Here is a 23,373-nt window from a genome sequence, read left to right as displayed (position 1 = left end):
GGGTTGTATTTGAGGTTGGAGAGGGAAAGAGAGGATGCTACCCAGAGAGAGCATTGCAGTAGCCAGAGACATTGCAGAGAAAGACGGGAACATGCAGAGGCAACTCCTGGAGGCAATATAGAAGCAGAATGCTTTGCTGCTAGCAGGCACATATACAATGCAGTGCCCTCAGCAAAGACCCAGCCATATTCTGCAACCCCTGGACAATACAGGGTACTGGGAACACCTATGTATGTTCCCTGCCATATCTCAGTAGCCATGCTCTCAGATGCCATTCCCCTCCCTGGCCCAAGCTCACGCTGTGAGAGAAACTGCCCTGGGAGCCCAGCTCTTTTGAGCCACCTAACACCCCTGAAACCTTTGAGCCACTCAACGCTGGAAGGCAGCCAAACAAGAAGAGGCAGAGGCAAGACATATACTCGTCTGTGAACTGGACCACCCCATATTGTTGTCTGCTGCCCTCCACTGCACTGTGTCACTTCAAAAGCTGTGTCTTGTTGTTTTAATTACAGGTTTATTTCTGGTTGTTTAATAATACAAACCATTAAAATTCACTCATAAAGAATCTGCAGTGCATGGTACACAGGAAAACCACCCATAAGACAAACAGCAATGCTCACAATCCATCCCCCCCCCCCAACCCTGACCCCCAGGATAACACCTCGATGTACAGCTGATAAAGGTCATCACTAAGGAATAGAAAGGAATGGCCCGGGCAATGCTGTCAGGGATGCCTAGTGTTCCTCTTACTTTGAATGTCAGGCCTGAAAATATGCAGCTGTTTATAAACTCTGAGTCCTGGCAAACATTAGGGAGACGGTCCCCTCAATTGTCCCAATAGAGTTTGGGAACCCCCTGTGTGCACAGCCATTGTTACCAAGGGGAATGAGTGCTGTCAGTACAACCTGCTTGACGATGGTCCCAACAGTCGATCTCCCTATGCTGAATTGGTTGGCTATGGACCAGAAAACGTTAGGGGATGGCCAACTTCTAAATGCAACGGCAACCCGTTTCTCAACAGCTATGGGGCAACGCACGGTGGTGCTCTCCTGCTGCAGCTCCGTGGCTAGTTCAGCGTAGATGTCAAAGAAAGTTGCCTTTGCCATCCTGGTCATCCCAGGTCTGCAGAACCATCCTCTCCACCAACTGATGCTGGCCTCCTGAGCCGAGAAAAAGGGCTGCACTGTGAGAAGCTGCTCCAGGAAGACCTCCTGTAGTAGCAGTTGCCAGGTTTGTCTTTGTCTTCCTCATCTTGTCCTCCTTCCGCCACTGCCGCATGAAGACCTGCAGCTGCAAGCTCATCATCTGCTTGGGGGTGCAGCAGGCAAAATCCAAAACCAAAGCCCCCATCTCCGAGAGCTCAAATAAAGCTCACACAGCCTCTGTGCCCAGCATAGAAGCACAGAGCATTCTTAGGGCTGTGCTCACCAACAGCAATTTGAGAATGGCACTAGCCCACCCAGAGAGAGAGTAAGCATGGGACAGAGAGTGGAATCATGGGATTTTTTGAAATCCCAGAATTCCACTGGTTTCCGCTATGCATCCTACAACCTGCAGGGAGAAAAATCCAAGAATGCACAGTCCATCAGCGAAGCAAGGGACGACAGGATACTCTCTGAGAATGTCACGCGCTTAGTATGCACCAGGCCCCCACCATGTGTACACAACGATGTGAACTGAAAGACGGCACAGCTGTCTTGTGTGTATGCTATTAGTACAGTTTATGTATTACACAACACTTAGGGTGCATCAACTCAGTGTGAACTAACTGCCCCGGGTAGACAAGACCTGAGTTAGCAGAATTAAAAAAAATTAAAAATGAACACTTCCCTCATAAAGTTAGTCATGCATCTCACACAACTGGCAACTCTGTCGTCATTGCTACAGACCAGCTGCAGAAATGCAGCAGGCATTGACCTGAAGTTGCACCTTTCAGCTGCTAGAGAATGCAGCCGGACAACTTTTTCTCTGCTCTCTCTGATGCAGCTAGAAACAAGGAGAGGTGATGGCTGGAGGAGAAAGTGGGGGGATCAGCAACCAAGATGAGGGGCCCATTACCAGTTCCAGCCTCTCTTAGCCCATCCTTGCTGTACCCAGCTGCACCAGGTTTGCCCTAGCACTAAGCCTCCAGCTACTTGAACAGCTCCCTGCCCACCAGAGCCGAGGAGCTACCTACTCCCCAGCAGCTCCTCAAGCACCCACCCCAGCCAGAACTGCCAGGTTTCGTACAGTTCCATGACCTACTTCTGCCACTGCTCAGGGCAAGGTGTATTACCCCTAACCTTAAGTTTAAAGTTATATGGAGTCATAGAGCTAAAGGCCAGAACAGACCTCTAGATCATCTAGTCTGACCTCCTGTATATCACAGGCCACAATGATGTGAGGAAGGCGAGAGGAAGCACCCAGAGGAAGGCGAAAAATCCCCAAGGTCACTGTCAATCTGACCTGGGGGAAAATTCCATCCTAACCCCACATAACGTAACTGTGGATGTTCTAATTTTTCATATAGAAATGTCTAATTCTTTTTTAATCCTACTAAGCTCTCTTTTAAGCCTTTTACATAAGCCCATGGAACTCACTGCCAGAAGACAATTTTATCATCGTGTTAAAAATAATTCCTTTTAGCAGATTTTAGTTTGTTAACTTCCAGCTTCATTTGGATGCTTTTGTATTTTGCAGTGGGGCAAATAGAAGAATGTGGTTTACAGTACCTTACCTATGCTAATCATTAAGCGTACCTCTATTTTAGCTTCTATAGTTATAACAGCACCCAGTTCCATAACCAATCAATCAAGCTGCCAATTTGTCTACTATGCTTGCAGTGTTTGCAACTCAAAGACTGCAAAACTCAAAATAAATAAATATGAAAATAAAAAAAATCAGACAGTTAAATTGACCATAAAGAAAAAGGAAACAAACGTCATTGATTTTCATACTCCAAACTGAGAAAAATGTACAAAGCAAACACAAGCATACTTCCAGACACAAAATGTAACCTGGATTTTAAAACTTAAAGTTTTAATAACCCCAGGTACTGTTAGTAAGATAGGCAACTAAATGTGTGTTTTATTTTGGAAGCATCCCTTTAAATAGTCACATTTTAAACGGAAGAAAAAACAAATCAAAGAAGTTTTTTTTAAGGGACATGATCAACTTGAAAACTAGTGGAGTTTCAATCAGAGTTAAAAATAGTCTCAGGTACTACACCTGCTTCAGTTCCCCTGCCAATTTTTACAGATCTTCAGTCAGATTTTCCTATTTTGTAAAAGGCTTTACTACTGAAGGAAAGACCAACACAAACAGAGGGCACTGATTAATTGACCATTCAGGGGAACAGAGAATTTGTCAAACTCACAATGTAAACCAACTGACGATAAAGAAATGTCTATCTCTAATCTCTTTCAGTTACAGGAATCTCATGTATTACTTGAAACAAAAGTAGGTACAAAAATTTCAGAAAAAAAATTTTTTAAGTTGATGGTGTCACTAACAGATTTTTCATGCATTGGCTGCCAGAAGAATACCATTACTTCTAAAAAGGTCTGTTTTATTTAGCCATAACATTATTCACCATTCCAATTTGTTTCCAATAATGTTTATTACAAGTCTAGAGTTGCCAACTTTGTAAACGCACAAAACTGAACAGCCTTGCCCTGCCCCCTTCCCTTAGGCCCCACCCCTTTCCCCGCACCTTCTCCAAGGCCCCACCCCTGCTCACTCCATCCCCTCTCCCTCTGTCACTCACTCTCCCCCACCCTCACTCACTTTCACTTTTGGGCTGGGGTGCGGGAGGAGGTGTGGACTCTGGGGGGGGGCCGAGGATGAGGGGGTTTGGAGTGCAGGAGGGGCTCAGGGCTGGGGCAGAGGATTGGGGTATGAGAGGGGGTGTGGGCTCCAGCTGGGGCCGGGGATGAAGGGTTTGGGGTGCCTGAGGGGGCTCACAGCTGGGTCAGAAGGGGGTCTGAGCTCTGGGAGGGAGTTTGGGTGTGGGAGGGGGTTCTGACCTGGCATGGGGTTGGAGTGTGGGAGGGGGTTCGGTGTGCGGGCTCTGGCCAGGCAGCACTTACCTCAGGCAGCTCCCGGAAGCAGCTGGCATGTCCGGCTCCTAGGCAGAGGGGCTGTGGGGTTCTGTGCACTGCCTGAGCCCACAGGCGCCACTCCCGCAGCTCCCATTGGCCAGGAACCGTGGCCGATGGGAGCTGTGGAAGGGCGCTCGGGGTGGGGGTAGGGTGCAGAGTCCCCGTGGCCGCCCCTATGCGTAGGGGCTGCAGGGACATGCCGGCCGCTTCTGGGAGCCACACGGAGGCAGGGAGCCTGCCTTAGTCCCACTGCGCCGCCGACCAGACTTTTAGCCACCTGGTCAGCGGGAGCCACCACGGTCCCTTTTCGACCAGGCATCCTGGTTGAAAACTGGATACCTGGCAACCTTAATTATAATTGTCCCACTGACAACCCTCATACTTCCCATTTATTAGATAAAAAAGTCTTTAAGCTATACACACATTGGTCAAATCTATAACAGATACTGTGGTCTTCAAATCTAAATGTTCATCTTCCCATAGTATATTGATGCCACTCAAGCCCCTTCCTTTACAAACTCTTAGAGCTACACCATTTCTCACTGTTAGCGCCACAGACTAACAGCATAAGGCCACAAATTAGAGTGCTAATTATAGTACCAGTTCTAAGAACCATTCACGAGGTTAATGAATGAGTTGTTATAATCCACTTGCCTTAGAACAGATTTCGTGCAGACTTGTTGCGATGGCTTTCGCAGGCGTATCACATCGAAACACGTGACATTTCAAAATTCTTGTGTCTTTGTCTCTTGCTACATAAGCAAAGTCTCTGTGCAGACAAAATGAATTAACACATTAGAAATAGCAGCATCTTAAAAAATAGCAAGTTTGGCTTTAATTTAAGAAGCATATGTCTGAGTTGTCAGAGAACAAAATCAGTGGCTCAGCCAAAACAGCTACCTCAGCAAATCGGCACTAACTTGACACCACTGCATATCCATGGAACACATTACCAGTCTCTGATGCTTACTCTCTAAAGAGCTCATTACAACGTTAGAACACTGAAAACTCATTGCGTTTATAACCCATAAACCCAACTGCAATTGTAAATGCAGAGGGAAATTTAAAAGAACATTTTATTAAATACTTAAAGAATAAAGACAGCTAAAGAAGAGGGAAAATAGTGTGCTTTTCTGCAAAGATTCATATTCAGATTCTAAAATAATAGAAAATAAGACAAGCAACCAGCAAACTACCTGAATAAAGCTGTATTTCAAAGAATTAGAGAATGCTTAAAATATGCAGACAGTAATTAGAAATATGTTTGCATAAGGGAGATGTGTGCCTGCTGAGCTTCACTCACATTAATTGACCTAAATTTCTGATCTTACTACTTTTTCAAATGTTAAATAACTTTAAAGTAAATGCCCTGTAACAAAAAGATTGTTTGCCTAATACTAAGCACTCACACAGTATAGCATTGGCTGTCAGAGTGCTGAAGTTCTAATTCAGCCTCACAACCATCCTGGGAGGTAGGCATTTCTGTTTACCCACCTTACAGATGGGAACTCTGAGGCGCAGCTGGCCCTGCAGTGTAGGCAGACCATACAGTAGCAGGATTGAAAGGGCAGCAGACACAATCCAGGCAAACCTTCAACTACCTTTTTCTGCAGCCTTCCACCCACCTTTGTTTTTTTTTTTCTCATAATGTGCTGCCCCCTCAGCACACAGTCACTAACCTTTGCCACTTAGTCAACAGTCCCTGCCAACTGCAAATTTCTCCACCCCCAGCAGACTGGCTGACTAGAATTAGACAAGACATGGCAAGCTGACCCCCAATCATTCGATCAGTATGAAGACACTCTTCAATGCCTTTCCCCTCAGAGGGAGGCTGATGACAAGGAGCCCCATATGGGAAAGTCTAATCCTTTTTTGCTAGTGCACACAGTGGGCCAAATCTTTAGCTGATGTAAATTAGTGAAGCTCCCTTCTGACCCGGCATCTCAAAAGTAAAACTGGACTAAAACCTCCAAATAGGTTGCATTCATCAGGCCTCAAGGTGAACTGAGGGAAAGGGGTATATTTAACTATGCTATCTCTGAAAAATTATTAGCTATGGAAAAAATGAACTGTTACATAAAACCATCATGAATTTTATCTCGTGAGGGGGCCTGCACATTAATCAAGCTTGCTGGTCCAGCCCTGAAGGGTTTGTAGGCACCACGTTTGTAAGCATTTAGGGTCCCCCAGCCACCCAAACAGCTTTATTAGCTCTGGTTGGTACTGGAACAGTAAGTATGTATTTCTAGACTTTCTGAAACTTTGGAGTGTTTTTTAAAACTACAACCTTCTAATGTCCCACCTTTCAAGCATTTTTGTTTTTTTACCTACAATTCCAGATATTTTGTATCTTGTTATAACGGCAACATTCTAGCAAAGCTGTTTTAAATGAATAGATATGGATTTAAACCATAACTCTATCGTAGAGTTTCTGATTAGAAACACTCAGTCTACCTTCCTCTTCCCTCCTCCCCGAGATCACTGGTAATGACTATGCCCCCAACACTGCAAAGAGAATGGATCCCTGTGTGCAGCTCATTGCAGGATTAGGGCCTACTCTAATGGAGTGCTAATTTAAAGGCTAAAATCTGTGTTTATATGAATTTAAAATACTACTGAAAGCCATCTACTTTACCATTCCATGGCTTTACTATTTACTGAGTATTTACTTCAATCAATACTATTCCTTTGATGTCTTGTAAAGTAGTGATGTATGAGGCCTCTTAACAAGCTTATCCTTGGAAGAGCACCCTATGTTTTCACTGAGTTGTATACATAAATAAGACCCTGGTTCTGCAAACTGCTTTGCACGAGCAGGTCACAGCACCTAAGCAAAGCCCAGTGGAAGTCAGCAGAGGTCTGCACAGGTTCAGGGTCCACCCATGTGGAGCAGTTTGCAGAATCAGGGCCAAGTATTAACTTCAAGGACTAGCACACGTATTCTAAAATACAGAACAGATCTGGGTAGTGCCTTCTGCTATGAGTGAAGTTAGTCAGTTATCACTTATTTTCTTATAAATAAAAAGGCACTATCTAAGATGAGACAAAGCCATTAAAGCAAATCCAATCAGGGTTTTGAAAGCATGCTGTGAAATCCATGATTATAAAACAGCACTAGAAATTCTTGCACTCCGCTTGATCAGCTGTGGCAATATCCTGGCACATCAACACCATTCTAAACTATTGTGCTTTGCTTTACTGAACCACATCAGACAATGTACCTCAACTAACAAGCTAATTTTTTGGAGCATATTACACAAAAGCCTCTGCAGCCATATTTAATCTAGCCCTGTTGAGAAATTACTTGAGTTTTCATGCTGAATTGCAAAGATTTAAAACCTTAAAGAGATAACCCTCCTCCCCCCATTAAATAATAATAAAAGGTATTTAGAAAGCATCCCTTTTTTTAGGGGCATGCGCAGGGCACTGCACTGTTCAAAACAGACTAAACTATTATAACAGCATAAGATAGACAAAACCAATGCTATAAAGACCAAAGAAAGGAGGGTGGTTATGGTTTAAGTGGGAAACACCTCAGAAAAGTGTTGTCTAACACTTTCCACTATAAAGGAGTATTGTGACTTTTCTTTCATAAGCATTAATACCGCCATTGTTTGCAGCAGACATATGATATCCTGCAAGGAAAACCCCATACACTACAGATGTGCCTTTTCTTTGTCCCATGTCATTCCATTTGGATTTAATAGAGTTGAAAAGTGTTGAAAATCACTATTCCCCCCCACGCCACAAAATTCTGTCAGCCTGCCAAAAATCACTGAACATTTTAAAGAGAGTGGCCTATGTTTCTGCCAAGGCAACAGCAGACATTCTACTGGGAATGTCTGGGAGCTGCCAGAAGCTGTGGCTAGGGGTGGCAGGGCAATGTGAGAGAGCGCCAAGCTAAACTTCCCCCAAAATCTCTTTTCCACTTCCCAACCTGGCACATGATCCCAGTATTTCTGTCTCTCTTTCTCTCTGGCAGGAGGAAGAGAGGCCAGGCTAGACTCCCCTCCTCCTCCTCTCCTGGACCCAGCACAGAGCAACAGCATCCCATCCCCATATTCTAGGATAACACTCTACTCTCCTGTAGCCAGCTAATGTGGTTAGCTCTCTACCTCAGGTTGTAGTAATCTGTGCTGTAGGGTTTAAGGCTCAGAGTTCAAGCCCAGTGGATGATGTATGAAGGGGAGGATTATTACAGTTGCACATAACATAATTTGTTTTCACCTTTGTCCTTGAAAAACTCCTAGGCAATGACATACAAAAAACTACATTAACAGAACCTTATTTTGCTTGCAACATTCTCAATAGTTAGGAAATGCCAGAATTATGGTTGCCCATGCATGCCATGCTCCTTGTATGTACTGTGATTTTGATTACAGAATGATATACTATTTTTCCCACAGGACCCCTGCCTCATTCAATGCACAGGCCGGGTGCACAAGAAAGATGATTTAGGGTGGCACAGGCAACTGTAAATTTGGCATGTTCTAACTTCCCAGTGCTTGACTTTGCAACCTAAATAATGGTAATTTAACAGAAATTTTTGTATGTAATACCATGTATTCATAACAAGGCTGAACTAAATATACACAGTTAATGACAATCAGCAGCAAAAATTATTTAGTAAATATTTGATCAATTTCAACTTGTGAGGAGCCAAAAAAAGCCTGCATTATGATGTTTCAGGGAATTGGGCCCAAACCCAGCAAATGCTTCCACATGTGCTTAATTTAAAGCACCTGAATAGTCCTATTGTTTACAACAGGACTACTCACATCTGTAAAGATAGGTATATGCATAAGCCTTTGCAAGATCAGGGCTATGTCTGCATACCTGTCAGGATGGGGAGGATATCTCATCAATAAAACCCCTTCCCTCTCTTTCTTCAAAACCAGAGTTATTGTATCACGCAGAAATCTGAAAACACCATCGGCTTCCAAATCATCAATCAAACTATCATCTTCCCATCTGACAAGGCACAGACTATAGGTCAACTTCAATAATTCATCAAGTCAACTAAATGTCTTAAGCAACATCCATGAGCACAGTCCTACAGCACAGTACACAATTCTGCAATACTGGCCTGCTCCCAGAAGACACCCAGGTTGCTAAGAATCCAACTTGACTCTCACGTAGCTAGGGTTCAAACTATTCTGTATTTCAAGGAAACAAACAAAACCCCTCCTCTCTCTTTTGTAGAAAAATTATCAAGGATATGAAGGCTCCAGTTCATACCCTTCCAGAATTACCAATGGTAAATTAATCTATGGAAAAGGTATAACAATTGAAATCTTGCATGCAAATGATTGGGCAGAAAAGAGAATACTGCCTTCTGAGCAAGATGTATTGACTTCTGGACAAGTCACTGGAGTTGTCACCTCCCAGAATGTGGAAGTGCAGAAGCTACAAGCCAGCTCATGCCAAGGCCCCTAGGTTTCAACTGAACACTGACAAATACATAGCTGGAATCAGTCTGGTTCACCTATGTGTTAGTGTTGTTAAAACAGATATCAGAGTTATAAAAATGCATCTAGACTTTATGAAATGCTTGCAATTTGTTGCATGCATTAATCTGACTGATAATACCTACATCCCACGTTATAAGGTAATATTTAAGTGTTTGCTCTTTAACTCTAAGTCACCAGACAGGACAGATGCATTAACAAGTGTGAAATACTAGTTTCCAACAGGAGGTGTTTATCTCTTGCCCAACACAATAAGGCCCATCAACACCAGATGAGCCATCAGAAGACAAAAGGCTTTGTGCATTGCTCCCTTCCCCACATTCCCCATGAAGAGGAGACTTTCAACTGAATTCCTCCCAAGAGCTGAATTTGCAACTTTATGCAGAAGGGGGAAAGGAATAAAAAGCCCTAACAAGGAGGAATTGTATTTTTTATGCTGCTTGGACTGTGAGAGAACTAAGCATAAGCAAAAGATCCCCAGTGCTTGCCCTGGGTTAGCTCTAAAGGACTTATAGCCCTTGCTTATTATAGAAGCTTTCATTACTTTTTGAAACTTAAGACTAACTCATTTGGGCGTATGCAATGTTTACCTGCTTTAACCTTGTAAATAATTCTTATTTTCTTTTCCTAGTTAATAAATCTTTAGATCGTTTATTATAGGATTGGTTACAAGCATTTTCTTTCGTGTGAGATCTAAGGTACAACTGACCTGGGGTAAGTGACTGGTCCCTTTGGGACAGGGAGTAACCTGAATATTATTGTGATTTTTGGTATAAGGGACCATCTGTCACAAAGCCAAGCTTGCCTAGGTGACAAGATAGATTGGAGTACCCAAGGGGCGGTCAGCTTGACATTGATCATACCTAACCCCATCAAAGTCTATCCCACTAGGATACTCACATGCAGAAAGCTAAGCATGTGCAGAAGTGTTTGCAGGCTAGAGTTCCTGCTCCTGCTCCTACTGAAATCAAAAGGAGTTTTGCCATTAATGTCAGTGGGACAGGAACAGTTCCCTATTTCAGTGTAGAAAAATCTTGGAGGTCACAACAACTTTCATAAGCCCTTTACTTTTTTGGGCTTGGGCCTACAATGGAGAAGCATCTCAGCAGGAGAACACAGTATTCAAAAACGTAACTGGATCCCGACAGAATGGTTTCTAGGATGATGCCAGTTATTCTGCGGTTTGCTGTAAAAATGAATACTTCCCTTAGCCTGCAATGAAAACTTCCATAATTTGTGCATGTATCCTATGCGCCATCTAATGGGAATTTACAGTACATATGAACTGGGATTGAATCGTTATTTCAAACAGAAGCCATAAAACAGACTGACCAGAAAAATGGATGAGAATTTTTCCGTGCGCGTAAGATTGTAGCTTGGCTCTGCTGTAGAGTTGAAAATACAGTAGAATCCTCTTGATTAGGATGCCCTGTTGCTTATTATTAAGGGAAGAGAACTTTTTTCTTTTTAAAAAAAATGGTACTCAATAAAAATGGGTCAATAAAAAGGAATACTTCATCTTTATTTCAGTAAAGTTCTCTATTAATTGACTGGAGCTTGCCTATTTAACACGCAGTTAAGCATCACTTAACCACTAAACATTAGGTGAATGTGATTACGCTAAACGGAATTTATGCTAACGCTACCCTGTTTGAATAGCAGTCGATATTAGACTAAAGCCCTGGGAGACATCCCAGTTAATCTCACCATGAAAGCATGGCACATATCGTACTACCTTTCTAATCTAAAGTTTTACCTTTTGAACAATGTAGATATGTATTAGCTACTTTCTTTGGTAAAAATAAACTAACATTTAAGTCTGAAATAAGCAAAGGTCGAATTTTATCAACACACTGATAAAACACACTGATTAAAAACAAATAGAAATATTTTCTTGCATCAGTGTAATTTTGATTTCCACTGTATTTATAGATTTATATTTTACAAATAATCCTTGACACAGGAAAGTACCTCTTCTGGGCTGAGTAAGAAAACAATTTGAATTAATCAAGAAAAATGATGGCCAATGTCTAACTTTCCTCAAGTGTGGTCCATGTACCAGTGCTGGTCCATGCTTGTGGACTGCAGGGAGTTGGCTAGCAATATGGGGCTTGCTCTCCTTCTCCTTACCAGCTTCTACAAACCTCCAGGTTCTTCATTGCCAGGATCTACCTGGAAACTACTAAAAACTGCTGGAAACAAGGAGAGCCAGCACCACGTGACCACCAGCCAGCACCTCGAATAGAGAATGTGAGGGCTGCAGCAGTGGTCACATAGATGTAAGAGAAAGGGGAGAAGCGAGGAGTCAAGAGCAACCACAGGGACTGAAACTACTAATGGAGTTAGAATTGACATCCATCATTACAGAAAGAAAGTCTGGGGGAACAGAGGACCAAGTGGCTGGGAACCATATGTAGGTGAGCAAAAGGAGAGAGGAACAGAACAGATGGGAAGGGCAATGAGATAAGAGAAAAAGAGAAAAATAAAACACTGAAAAAACCATGCCTCTGGTATAACTTTTCCATGTCAGCAATTGCTGTAGTTGTCACATGGATATTCAAATGGGAGGGGAGGTGATCCACAAGCAAAACTCTTTGGTAAAATATGGTTCAGAATATGAAAAAAGGTCTGAAGTTCTGGATTAACATTTTAAACAGTATTTTGCCAGCACTGTCCCTTTACAGAGGTAGGGATTTCAAATCAGGATTAAGATGCTATTAAGAGGTAAACTACTTACTGTCTTTACAGAATTGAAAACTATAACCACATGTAGTCTCTTTCGGGACACAGGGCCTGATCCAAGACCTACTGAAGTCAGTGGAAGTGTTTTTATTCACTTCAGTGGGCTTTGTATTAGGCCAATGCCGAGGCGCTTGCAAGGATGTGGAGAACTCTGTATAACAACAATTTTAAAGCAAAAAGCCAAAACAAACACTCTCCAACAATGAAATAATATCCATATCAGCATCAAAATCAGAGTCCTTGCATGGTTTGCTAAGGGATTTTTCATCTTCATGTTATCCATTAGCTGAGGCTGCTATTGGGTGAGACAACCTCCCTCTCCTGGAAAAAAACAAACCATACCAAGCAAAAAAACCCAAAACACACCACCACCAAACCACCCAACTCCAAAACACGTCCTATAATTCTTTCCATCTGAGCTGGATTCTAAAATTTGCATGATTGTAAAAAAAATAAATCAGTCAGAGATTCGATATTTTTCTGTGCCAAGATATGCAATTTTTTCACTTTGTGCATTAGAATATGTGTAATCCTTTTTCGTACAGTAGTGTCTTTAATTTTTCAGTTTTCAAATGAATTTTGATTTGTGTATCTTAGATCCATCAGGCCAACAACCACATTCTGTTGTGCACCTGCACCTTCCTACAGTTTTCTAATTGTAATCCAGTACAGAATGCTTATCCACCTTAACATGATCATGCAAGCTGAGAGTAGGGTGACCAGGTGTTCGGTTTTCGACTGGAACACCTGATTGAAAAGGGATTCTGGCGGCTCCGGTCAGCGTCCATTGACTGTCCAGTTGGCAGTGGCGAGCAGTGGGGCTGGCAGCCTAGCCTCCTAGCCTCCACGCCACATGGCTCCCAGAAGCAGCGGCATGGCCCCCTCCGTCAGCTCCTACTCACAGGGGCAGGCAGGAGGCTCCACACACTGGCCCCGTCCCAAGCGCTGCCCTGGCAGCTCCCATTGGCCAGGAAACAGTCAATGGGAGCTGCAGGCTTGGCGCCTGCAGATGGGGCAACGTGCAGAGCCGTCTGGCTGCGCCTCCGCATAGGAGCCGGAGCAGGGACATGCCTCTGCTTCCGGGAGCCGCTTGAGATAAACGCTGCCTGGAGCCTGAACCGCGCCCCAACCCCCTGCCCCAGCCCTGATCCCCCTCCCACCCTCCGAACCCCTCAGTCCCAGCACGGAGCCCCCTCCTGCACCCCAAATCCCTCATCCCTGGCCCCACCCCAAAGCCCACACTCCCAGCCAGAGCCTTAACCCCCCCCCCCCCGCACCCTAACTCCAGCCCAGAACCCCCTCCCATACACTGAACCCGTCATTTCTGGGCCCACCCCAGAGCCCGCACCCTCAGATGGCCGGTGAAAATGAGCGAGGGTGGGAGTGAGCAGGGGCAGGGCCTCTGAGAAGGGGTGGGGCATCGGAGGAGGGGTGGGGCAAGGGTATTCGGTATTGTGAGAGTAGAAAGTTGGCAACCCTAGGTGAGAGGATGCAGGATTTCTGACAGAGGATTTCCCCCAACAGAAATAGATAGGTCCCCTCTCCCACTAGCAGCCCCAGAATTCTTATTTCAGTTCTCTTTCAGATGAGAACTTAAAAATTTGTTTCTTTTTAGAAGAACATCAGTTACTTTTATGCAGTTATTGAATTCTCCTTGCGTGATCTAGCATTGAAGGCAATCCACTTGCCTTTTTAATACATTCATGCATATAGCTTGTATTGCTAATTATCCTGTATTGGAAGCCTCTGAATTTCTCTCCAATTACTTTTTTAGGTCACTTACTAACTCTCGAGTCGTCTCCTTGGGCATTGTTTGTTTGGCCACCTTGAGTGGGAATGTGAATCCTAACAATTGTAACCTGGCAACCTTATATGTGAGGTTCTCACAGTGAAAGAAAGTCCCAGCCTTTCTGTTATTTGTTGACATCTCAGAGATCATTCCCACCTTTTCAAATTATTTAATTTTTAACCCCTCCTTCTGCCCCCCCATACCTGACACCTCTGTGACATTCAGCTCTTTAGGACCTTAGGCTCCAAGCCATGCTCCAATCTGAAAATATTTCTATGCTTCCAGGGTTTTCATTCCCAGTTTCATGTACGTGCTATCCTCTTCTCAAAGCTCTAAGTGCCCCCACCTATTTTCCATATAACTCTGTGTCTCCATGTCATAGACACCACCCTTCCAACAGAGGACTAGACAGGATTCTCTTCAGACTTAGCACTACATCCTGATTAGGCAGAGGGATGGCTATTAAGCATAATGAATCACTTACCCTTTCCCCACATTCTGTGGTGGGTCTCTCTCTCTGTCTCTCACCAGAAACACCATCCTGGATCTGAGAAACCTTCCCGATAAGAAGTTTTGCCAAAAATGCACCCTTTCCCGCAAAAGTTTCGTTTTAGACAAACTGGCATTTTCTGATGAAAACCATTCAAGAATTCCCGACTGGCTCTAGTTAGGGGGGCAGGAACTGTATGACGAGTCAGGAAGAGAGTGTCAGCACAGGGCTTCCATTTCAAATTTGGATTTTCACTGGTTTTTTTTTGTGGCTAGAGATAGAGGTTTAGGGTCAGATCCTCATCTAATGGAAACTGGCAGAGCCCCATTCAACTCAGTGGAGTTACACCAATTTACACCAGCTGAGGTTCTGACCCTTAACATTTTATTAGCATGAACCTTCACATTGCAGTTCTTTTAGAGAAGAAGTCCCATCTTACTTCAGAAAGTTTATGGAAGGTATATGGGGATTCAACTACTTACTCAGCTCTAGAGGTGCTCTCTCCAAGGCTAAGGTACATGGATGAGACAGCATGGGAAAGACTGTACTGCTGCTACTCACACTGTGCAGCATCACAGGGGCTTTATTCTCCAGATTAGTCTTTAAATCTTTGAACAGCCTCTTTGATGCCAATCATGTAACTTGGATAAACATTTACTATAGAAAATTAATATTTAGATATTTTAGACAACAATCCTACCTTCAAAAACAACAAGGAGTCTGGTAGCACCTTAAAGACTAAGATTTATTTGGGCATAAGCTTTCGTAGTTAAGTAACCCACTTCTTCAGATGCACGGAGTGAAAATTACAGATGCAGGCATTATTATACTGCATGTGTCAGTATTATAATGTCTGCATCTGTAATTTTCACTCCAAGCATCTGAAGAAGTGGGTTTTTTACCCACGAAAGCTTATGCCCAAATAAATCGGTTAGTCTTTAAGGTGCCACCGGATTCCTTGTTGTTTTTGTGGATACAGACTAACACGGCTATCCCGATACTAGAATACTACCTTCGCAGATACAAGTGAAAGATGCAAGCCTTTGTAAGGAATATTTAAATAACTGATAAAGAAATCAAATTGAGATGCCCAAAGCTCAAGTGCACATTTAATTTAAGATGGCAGCAAATACTAGAACAGTGTCTTCATTGAGATTTGCCTTATTAAGCCGTTGGGAGTGATAGTTTCCCTTTTTTCTTTATTATTCAGACAGAAAAACTAATCACAGTATTTTCACAACCAGAGAAGCAGATCACAGCACACTTTTGTTAATGTTAGCCTAGAATGATCATCACTTCTTACATGCATGAAATGTACATTAGCTTGCAAAGCCATAATCACCAAGAAAGTTCAAACATTTCCCTAGGCCAGTGCTTTCTAAAGAACTGATTAAAAACCAGTCAAGCTTGTAAAGTAGTCTCATTATATTCCTTGAAGCAAACCCAAGGAAATGTCCACATCTCTAAACTATCTCCCTTCCATCCTGTTCCAGTGCCAGGGCTTTACTATCTAGAAGAACAAACATAACTGGACTGAGGCCGAAACCTAATTCTGACTTGTGGAGTACAATTCTACCAGTAAGAAATTGCTGCCTGACTATAGCCCTTGAGCTGCAAAGCAAATGATAACAATATAGTAGAATAGTACTGTACGTGTTCCAATACAACAGGAAGTGTTATAGAGAATCCTAAACAATAACTTTGCACAACATGCAGATAAAAAATGCATACATGACAGTTTATATAACTTGAAGGACAACCTGTCATCCCAAACACTGGATGAAGAGAATAATTTCAGTGTTGCCAACTCTCATGATATTTTTGTTTTTCTTAAACTCCTCGCTCCTGGAGTCATGTAATTATGTGCGAATCTGAGCTTTTATTTAATAAGAAAAGTTTCTAGTCCTCATGGCCTAGAAGAGAAGAGCTGGAAAATATGAACCCTAAATTCTCAAACACCAGAAGGCACGTAAAAAGAACCATGATTCTCCCCCCGACCCCCGCCAAATCTCATGATTTATAACTAGTCACATGATTGGGGGGAGGGCTGAGTCACGATTTTTGAATGCATGGGGTTGGCAATACTGTCATTACTGGATTAAAAATGTGATCAGGTACAGGATTAGTTTACTTCACTACAGGTTAGCTTTTGTAAGACAATGATGACTGAATCTGGCACTGTTTGGTGAGTGCTAGGCAGATAAACATGGAGAATGATGGAGAAATGAAAATCATTTACCTCTCTCTGAATCCAGGAAAGCATGAAGAAACAGAACAGAAAGAGCAAGTTAGAAAGCATTCACACAGACAAAAGTCCAGCATACAATGAGACAGAACTGTTGACAGCAGTACTGTACATTTAACATTCAATATTACTTTCCTGCTTAGCTTACCTAGGCGTACTGCAACTATTTCCTTTCAGCACTTATTCTGGTTGAATCCTGTGGTGCTGAAGTTTGTATTTTTGGAAACATATAATGAAGCCAAGAGGCATCAGCTGAATTTAGAGAGGCAGCACAGGCATATCAACATCAAGAGGTAATCGAGCTTAAAATATCACATACAAATATGGGAAGCAGCATGCAGTAAGCACATATGAAAAAGTTATGCAAACCTTTGTGTTTCCAAAAGGAGCTGCTATTTAAACAGACAACAACAAACCAATCATGTGTTTTAAAAACATGCCTTACACAGTGTTACTGTTAAATCCTTGATTGCCCAAACTGAAAGAGTTTGTAAGTCTGCTTTTTAACCCAGATGGTGAAAATGAAATGTCTTTTTAAACTGAAGCCAAATTAAATCTTTTCCATCTGTGGGATTTTCAAGAGCTCTCATGATTTAGGAGCACAAGTAGCACTGAAAATCAAAGTCACCTGGGCTCAGTTGAAAATTACACCCTCTGAGATATCCATGGCTGAATTCTGCCCCAACTTGCCCCTGTGAAACCCCACAGAAGCCAGTTGGTGTAAATCAGCATAGATTTTAGCTTCAAAGCTGTTTTAACAAATACTAAACTAACGTGATTTAACCCAAGCTGTTTTTTATTTCCCAACTGCAGCCCAATAGCTCTCAACAGGTGGGGGGGGGGGGGGGGGGGAGGGAGGCTGGGGAGAAGGGAAGGGAAAGAGGCCAGGCAGAAGCAGACAAAATGTAGCTAGTTCACTCCTTCATTGGTTGTTGCCTCTTGCCCTTCACCCCTCACTAGATTTTCCAGGATCCACCTAGATAGCTGCCACTGCTGAGGGCCAAAGCCACCCTAGAGCTGCTGGCACTTTGTAGCACTGCTATCGAATCCCATGCTGCTCAGAACAGCAGTAATTGTTGTTGTATTCCAGTGCCTCTTCCAGACCTGCACTGATGCTGCAGCTGGTGACTGCTGGCTACTGGAACTACCTCCAATAGTGGGTCTTCAATAGGAAAAGGATGCGTTCTTAACTCATGTTAGCTAATGTTGTAACGAACATGGGGTAAAATCCTAGTGAAAACAAGGAAGTCTGTAGTTTTAACAAGCGTTAGCAGGTTGAGACTATGGGGGAGCCTAGCGTTTACATTGGCCTGCCAAATGTTAAAAACTTGCAAAACTGACAGCCCAATCTTCTCTTCAGTCACCTCCCTCAAGTTATTTCCCTACTATTACAGGGTCCTGCAGCCCAGGCAATCTCCCACCAGTACTTAATGAAGCTCACATGCATGGGGCAAATGTCCATGGAGGCGTGTCTTCACAACTGTTCTACTCAGATTTTGTTCGCTACCCTGACACTTGGGTCACTGGGGATGCCCTGAGGAAGTGTGGCCATGGTCTTCCTCTACTATGCCACGATTGTTTGCTTCCTAGGCTCTTTCCATAACCAGAAGAGAAAAGATATGGAGTGGGAATTTGCAGATAAGTACACACTTCTATACAGGAAAGCTCCATTCCTCTGAGCCAAATGACGGCTGTGTGAGAAAAACACCAGACATTGCCCAAGACCAGGGGTTCTCAAACTTCATTGTACCACGACCTGTTTCTGCCAACAAAAATTACTACATAGCCCCAGGTCGGGGAACTGAAGCCTGAGACCCACTGCTCAGGGGAATGGGGGGGCAAAGCTGAAGCCCTCCAGGCAGGGGGCCTGTAAGGGCTGAAGCCCTTGAGCTTCAGCTTTGGCTCTGGGCGACAGGGCTCGGGCTTCAGCCCTCAGCATCAGCAAGTCTAAGCCAGTCCTGGCGACCCCATTAAAATGGGGTCGTGACCCACTTTGGGGTCCTGACCCATAGTTTGAGAACCGCTGCCCAAGCCAGTTACCGGTGAGTTGACTGCATTTAGAACCTAGATTAGACATGTGTACATTGCCTCTATGGGGATAATGAATGATGTCACTAGGATGAGAGGTCTCATCTGTTGTCTTTGACTACAAGGTTGCCAGAGATGTGGGGCCTAAAGGACAATCAACTGTTGATTACATTTGCTCATCCTGTTCCCATTGCTAAGATACTCCTGATCCCACTCTCTTGCCCAAAGAATAGATCCCCTCTCATTCTCACCCCCAAAAGGGTAGAACTCGTTCAAGGAAGGGAGGCTGATCTCCCATTTGAGTGAGGTTCATGTACAATGTACAACTTCAGGGACAGAATGAATGTAGGGCTCAGCATGATTTCAGGTTCTATCCTATTGGAAAACAAGGGGCACTTACAGAGGCAAAGAGGAAAACATGTTTCACACAGCAAGGGCTGGGTAAGAAAGAAGAGAAATGAAAATGAATTTAGGATTTTCAGAGGGGCCTGCATATGCATTTTAGGCCAGGTTTTAGGTTAGGTTTTCGGATGCCTAACTCAATGCACGTGTACAAATCAGATATTTGCATGTATGCATATTAAGATAGATGTTTACTATTTAGATGCCATTTGTTGTCACTTTCCCTCTAAATTGGTGTCTCTCTTTTTCTTCAGCATTATCTGTGGTAATACTCTGTTGTACTCATTAGATATATGGCCAAACGTAGGTCATGCTTATAGGATGAGGGACGCTATCCCTGGAAGCAGTGACTCTGACAAAGACTTGGGGCTCATGGTGGTAATCAAATGAACATGAGCTCCTAGTGCAATGCTGTGGCCAAAAGCATGAATGAAATCCTAAAATACTAATGAAATGTATAAACAAAATAATATCAAGTAGGAGTCGAGAAATTATAGTACCTCTATATGTGGCGCTGAGGTAGCTGAATGCAAAATGTAGAAACAATGTTCCTGATAGTTTCACCAAGTGTCAGTGTGAAGCAGGGGGAAATAAATCATCCTTTTTCAAATAACCAACTGTGATGTAAAAGGTAGCTGTGGAAGGACACGTGAACATCTGCAATGTGCTTTAGGACTATGTTCCGTCTTACTACTTTCTCAATGAGGTTTGAGTAGTGTGCTTAACATCCATACAACAGAAATTTAGGATGAATGCACCTGAGGAGTTTGCACCTTCTCTTCATTTCATTTTTACTATCTGAGAAAGTGGCAAAGACCTTCTTGTCATACTTTCCTGACTTGGAATAATCAGCAACTGGAACAGAATACTTTGCCGTTTCCTTTTCTCACGTAGAATTAATAGCATTAAGCACAAATGTATCCCCCCCCACCCCATACAAACTTGTAGCCATTATTAGGTCATTTTTCTTCTGTTTCTTCACTCACAGCATTTACTTGTGGACCTAGAAGTTTAAATCTGCCTGGAGGAACATATCCAGGCTTCATTCTTTAAATTGTTCTTTATGTGTTACGCAGAGGGCAAAACTGTCAGCATAAAAAGAAGGTTTCAACTTCTTATTAAATTCCAGTCTTCGTCTCAGTTGCTTTTAGAGCATAATCAGAAATTGATCTCTGCCCTATTTTCCATATTGAAGATGAACAGATTGCTCTTGAATGAAGCAGATGTTGAAGAGCTGTTACAAAGCTCGATACAGGGATTTAAATTATCCTTGTGGTTGTATTTTGATGATGACGTCATTGAAAAATGTTTCATTTCCAGGATCATCAGAAGCAGTGTTATATCCTTCAATATCAATAGACAGCAGCGTCCCACCTGTGGCCTGGGAGTTTCTTGGCCCTTGATGTGCTACATTGTGGCCACTGAGGGCAATGAAGTTGAGAAGAAAATCTGTATTTGATTATGAAGGGAAAATATGTTCCCTGAGCTGCAGCCTGAAATTTTAAAATGGAAGGGTTTGAATCAGCCCCATTGTTATGGGGAGGAGATTCTAGGAGCATCTCAGTGGGATCTAGGAGTGACCCCTCTCTCCAATCATCAATGATTCCGCCCATTCCTCTTCCCCGTCTACACAGTGCTATAATTTATTGATTGTTGCCCACTGGCTTTACACACATAATAGGGACCTCATTGTGCATACCAAAACCCTTTTAACAACCCAGAGATTTAAATTAGCTCCTAATGTTTCTAATATCAAAAAGACTTCCAACTACAGACTATGACCATGGTAACAGTTCAGTGACCCAGAATTTCAAAATTTGAAAGAAAAAAAAATCTAGTTTCTCAGGATTTAATCAGAAAAGAAAAATAATGCACATTTCATCTGAAAAATAATCAATATGTTTTAATTAAAAATGTGAAAGGTAAAAATGATTACGATTCTGAATTTTCTGTGAATTACCCAAATTTTAATTTCATTTGAAAGGTGCACTCAAGTGGTCTCTCAGACCCAAAATGTAGATTATTTTTCATTTTAAATAACACTTAGGAAAAAAAAAAACAAGGAAAAAGGTGCCTCTGGGATAGAGCAAAATTTAAACATACTTAAGGTAATTGGATGCAAAATTTTTGATCTGCTGGTACGTGAGTCCTTGAAACTGAATCTGTTAATTCTTCTACCATTATACAACATGAAATTTCACATAATATTTTAACAAGACAATACCACTGCAGCAGAAAGCATGGAAGGGAAAGAAAAAAGGCACAAGGAAAATCTGTAAAGGGTGGCAAAAATAATAGATTGTTTAATTTCTTTCAGCCAAAAATAAACGAGTGGGATTCCCACCATGGAACTCTCTAAAATGCTAAAGTACAAACAAGTCAAGGGGGACCAACTCTCATTTTAATCACTAGAATTCCTTATTGTAGTTTTCAAATGAATCCTATGTGTCTGTGCAGAGACTGAGCACATCTTGTAACCTACGAATTAATTCACACAAAAAAGACTGTATCTGTCTATGTGTTTCTTTCACATTTGGATAGCTCAGTTATGGCCGAATGAATTCTCTTTAAACTTCTCAGAGAAATTCGCCCCAAAACTAAAAGCAAACATGGTAAGTTCCAGTTCAAATGGCAGATTCCACAGAAGGTTGTAAGTGTCTGAAAGCAGATGTTTAGAATGAATTGACCAGCTCAGCTTTAGCTATGGTGCTATAAGAGCGGCTGTGAAGAATCTTGAATGTAGTATTCTATGTACAGTATATTCCCAATTATCTGAATAGCATGGGGGATACAGATTTTATTCAAGAAATCAGGAGTTCAGCTAATTGAGAGGACAGGAATCATTCAGCAGCGGGATGGGCTTCCCCCACGGCTGGGAGCTCAGGTCCTCCTCCTTGCAGTCCTGGCCAGGGGTCTCTGCTCATCACTCCTGGACCAGAGCCTTCCTGGCACCTTGCACCTGCAGGGATCGGGTGTCACTGGCCCTCTACAGCTGCACTGATACAGCTGCGCGCGCTCACTCACTCCACTGACAGAGGGGCTGCAGAGGGCTCCCTGCACTGCCGCTAGAGCCATTCAGCAGCAGGACAGCCGCCTTCTCCTCCTCGCAGTCCACACCGGGGATCTCCGCTCTAATATCCGAAACTCTGCATTATCTGAATCCCTTCCTTGTCCTCCAGCATGAGATAAATGGGGGACAAGGAAGGGACTGGGATAACGTTGAAGCTTGGATAATAGGGTTTCGGATAAACAGGAGTACACTGTATTCCATACTGAGGGGATTCATTTTTAAAAAGGAGCAAATCATGCCCTCCCACAAACATAGGAGGGCAAGAAGAAATCAAAGAAACTCTGCAAAGATCCCTATGCAGAATTTCTGACATATCATTCCCTTGAGGGAAGAGATTAAGGGACCCACTGAGGAGGAAGAAGCTGCAGACTTCCAACCCTGCGGATCTCTAGGGAAAGGACCATCCTGTTCAGAGAAAGACTCTTTGAGTTGCTGCTTTCCTCTGAAGAAGCTGGGCTGTCATTGGCAGTAACTGCCAAGAGCTGTTTTCAAGCAGCTTTAAGTCTCAATTGGATTTCAGATCAAATTCTGCAAAGCGCCCAGAGGATAACATCACTGAGGCTCCACCCCTTGGTAGTCCAGTCGTAAAACCTATGGAATCCTGACCCTGTGGAACTCCAGGAGAGGAACTCATATTGGGGCCCAAGGAGGGAGTAAAGGTGAGAGAGGTGAGGTGGGGGAAGAATCATGATACTGTTGACATAGAACCTTCTCCCAGGAGAGGTCCTCCATGAAATATGAGCAGAAGCAGAGAGATGATTGAGTGGTATTGAGGTTATTTCCCCTCAATTTTGGAACTCAATTCTTATAAAAGGGATTGATGTAAAACTACTTCTGATCACAGCTATAAAATATCCAACTTACAGATCAAGCCTAAGCACTATTCAGCTATGGAGGTCAGCAACCTGAGGGTAAAAGGAACTAATTGTAGTGGCAAAAGACAAATTCTAATATGGTTTGCGACAGCTCTGGGAAGGCAAAGGCATCAATGAGAGGACTTGGGGGCAAGATGGAGAAATGAATGGGGGAGGAGGCAGGATTGTGAGGAAAATCATTAGTG

General features: G+C 43.0%; 1 protein-coding gene across 13 annotated transcripts in view; it reads right to left on the bottom strand.

Moving 5' to 3' along the window:
• Positions 1 to 23,373, bottom strand: part of APBB2 (amyloid beta precursor protein binding family B member 2) — a 341,418-nt gene that overhangs the window by 16,731 nt on the left and 301,314 nt on the right. For all 13 annotated transcript variants that reach the window (XM_074951507.1, XM_074951505.1, XM_074951508.1 and 10 more), the window contains one exon: positions 4,734 to 4,848. In XM_074951507.1, coding sequence (XP_074807608.1) covers positions 4,734 to 4,848 — 115 coding nt within the window. The remainder of the gene's footprint in view (positions 1 to 4,733; positions 4,849 to 23,373) is intronic.

The sequence above is a fragment of the Natator depressus genome, chromosome 4 (assembly GCF_965152275.1).
Source record: "Natator depressus isolate rNatDep1 chromosome 4, rNatDep2.hap1, whole genome shotgun sequence".
NCBI lineage: Eukaryota > Metazoa > Chordata > Testudines > Cheloniidae > Natator > Natator depressus.
The sequence above is the reverse complement of the archived record's forward strand: the minus strand, read 5'-3'. Positions and strand labels throughout refer to the sequence as shown.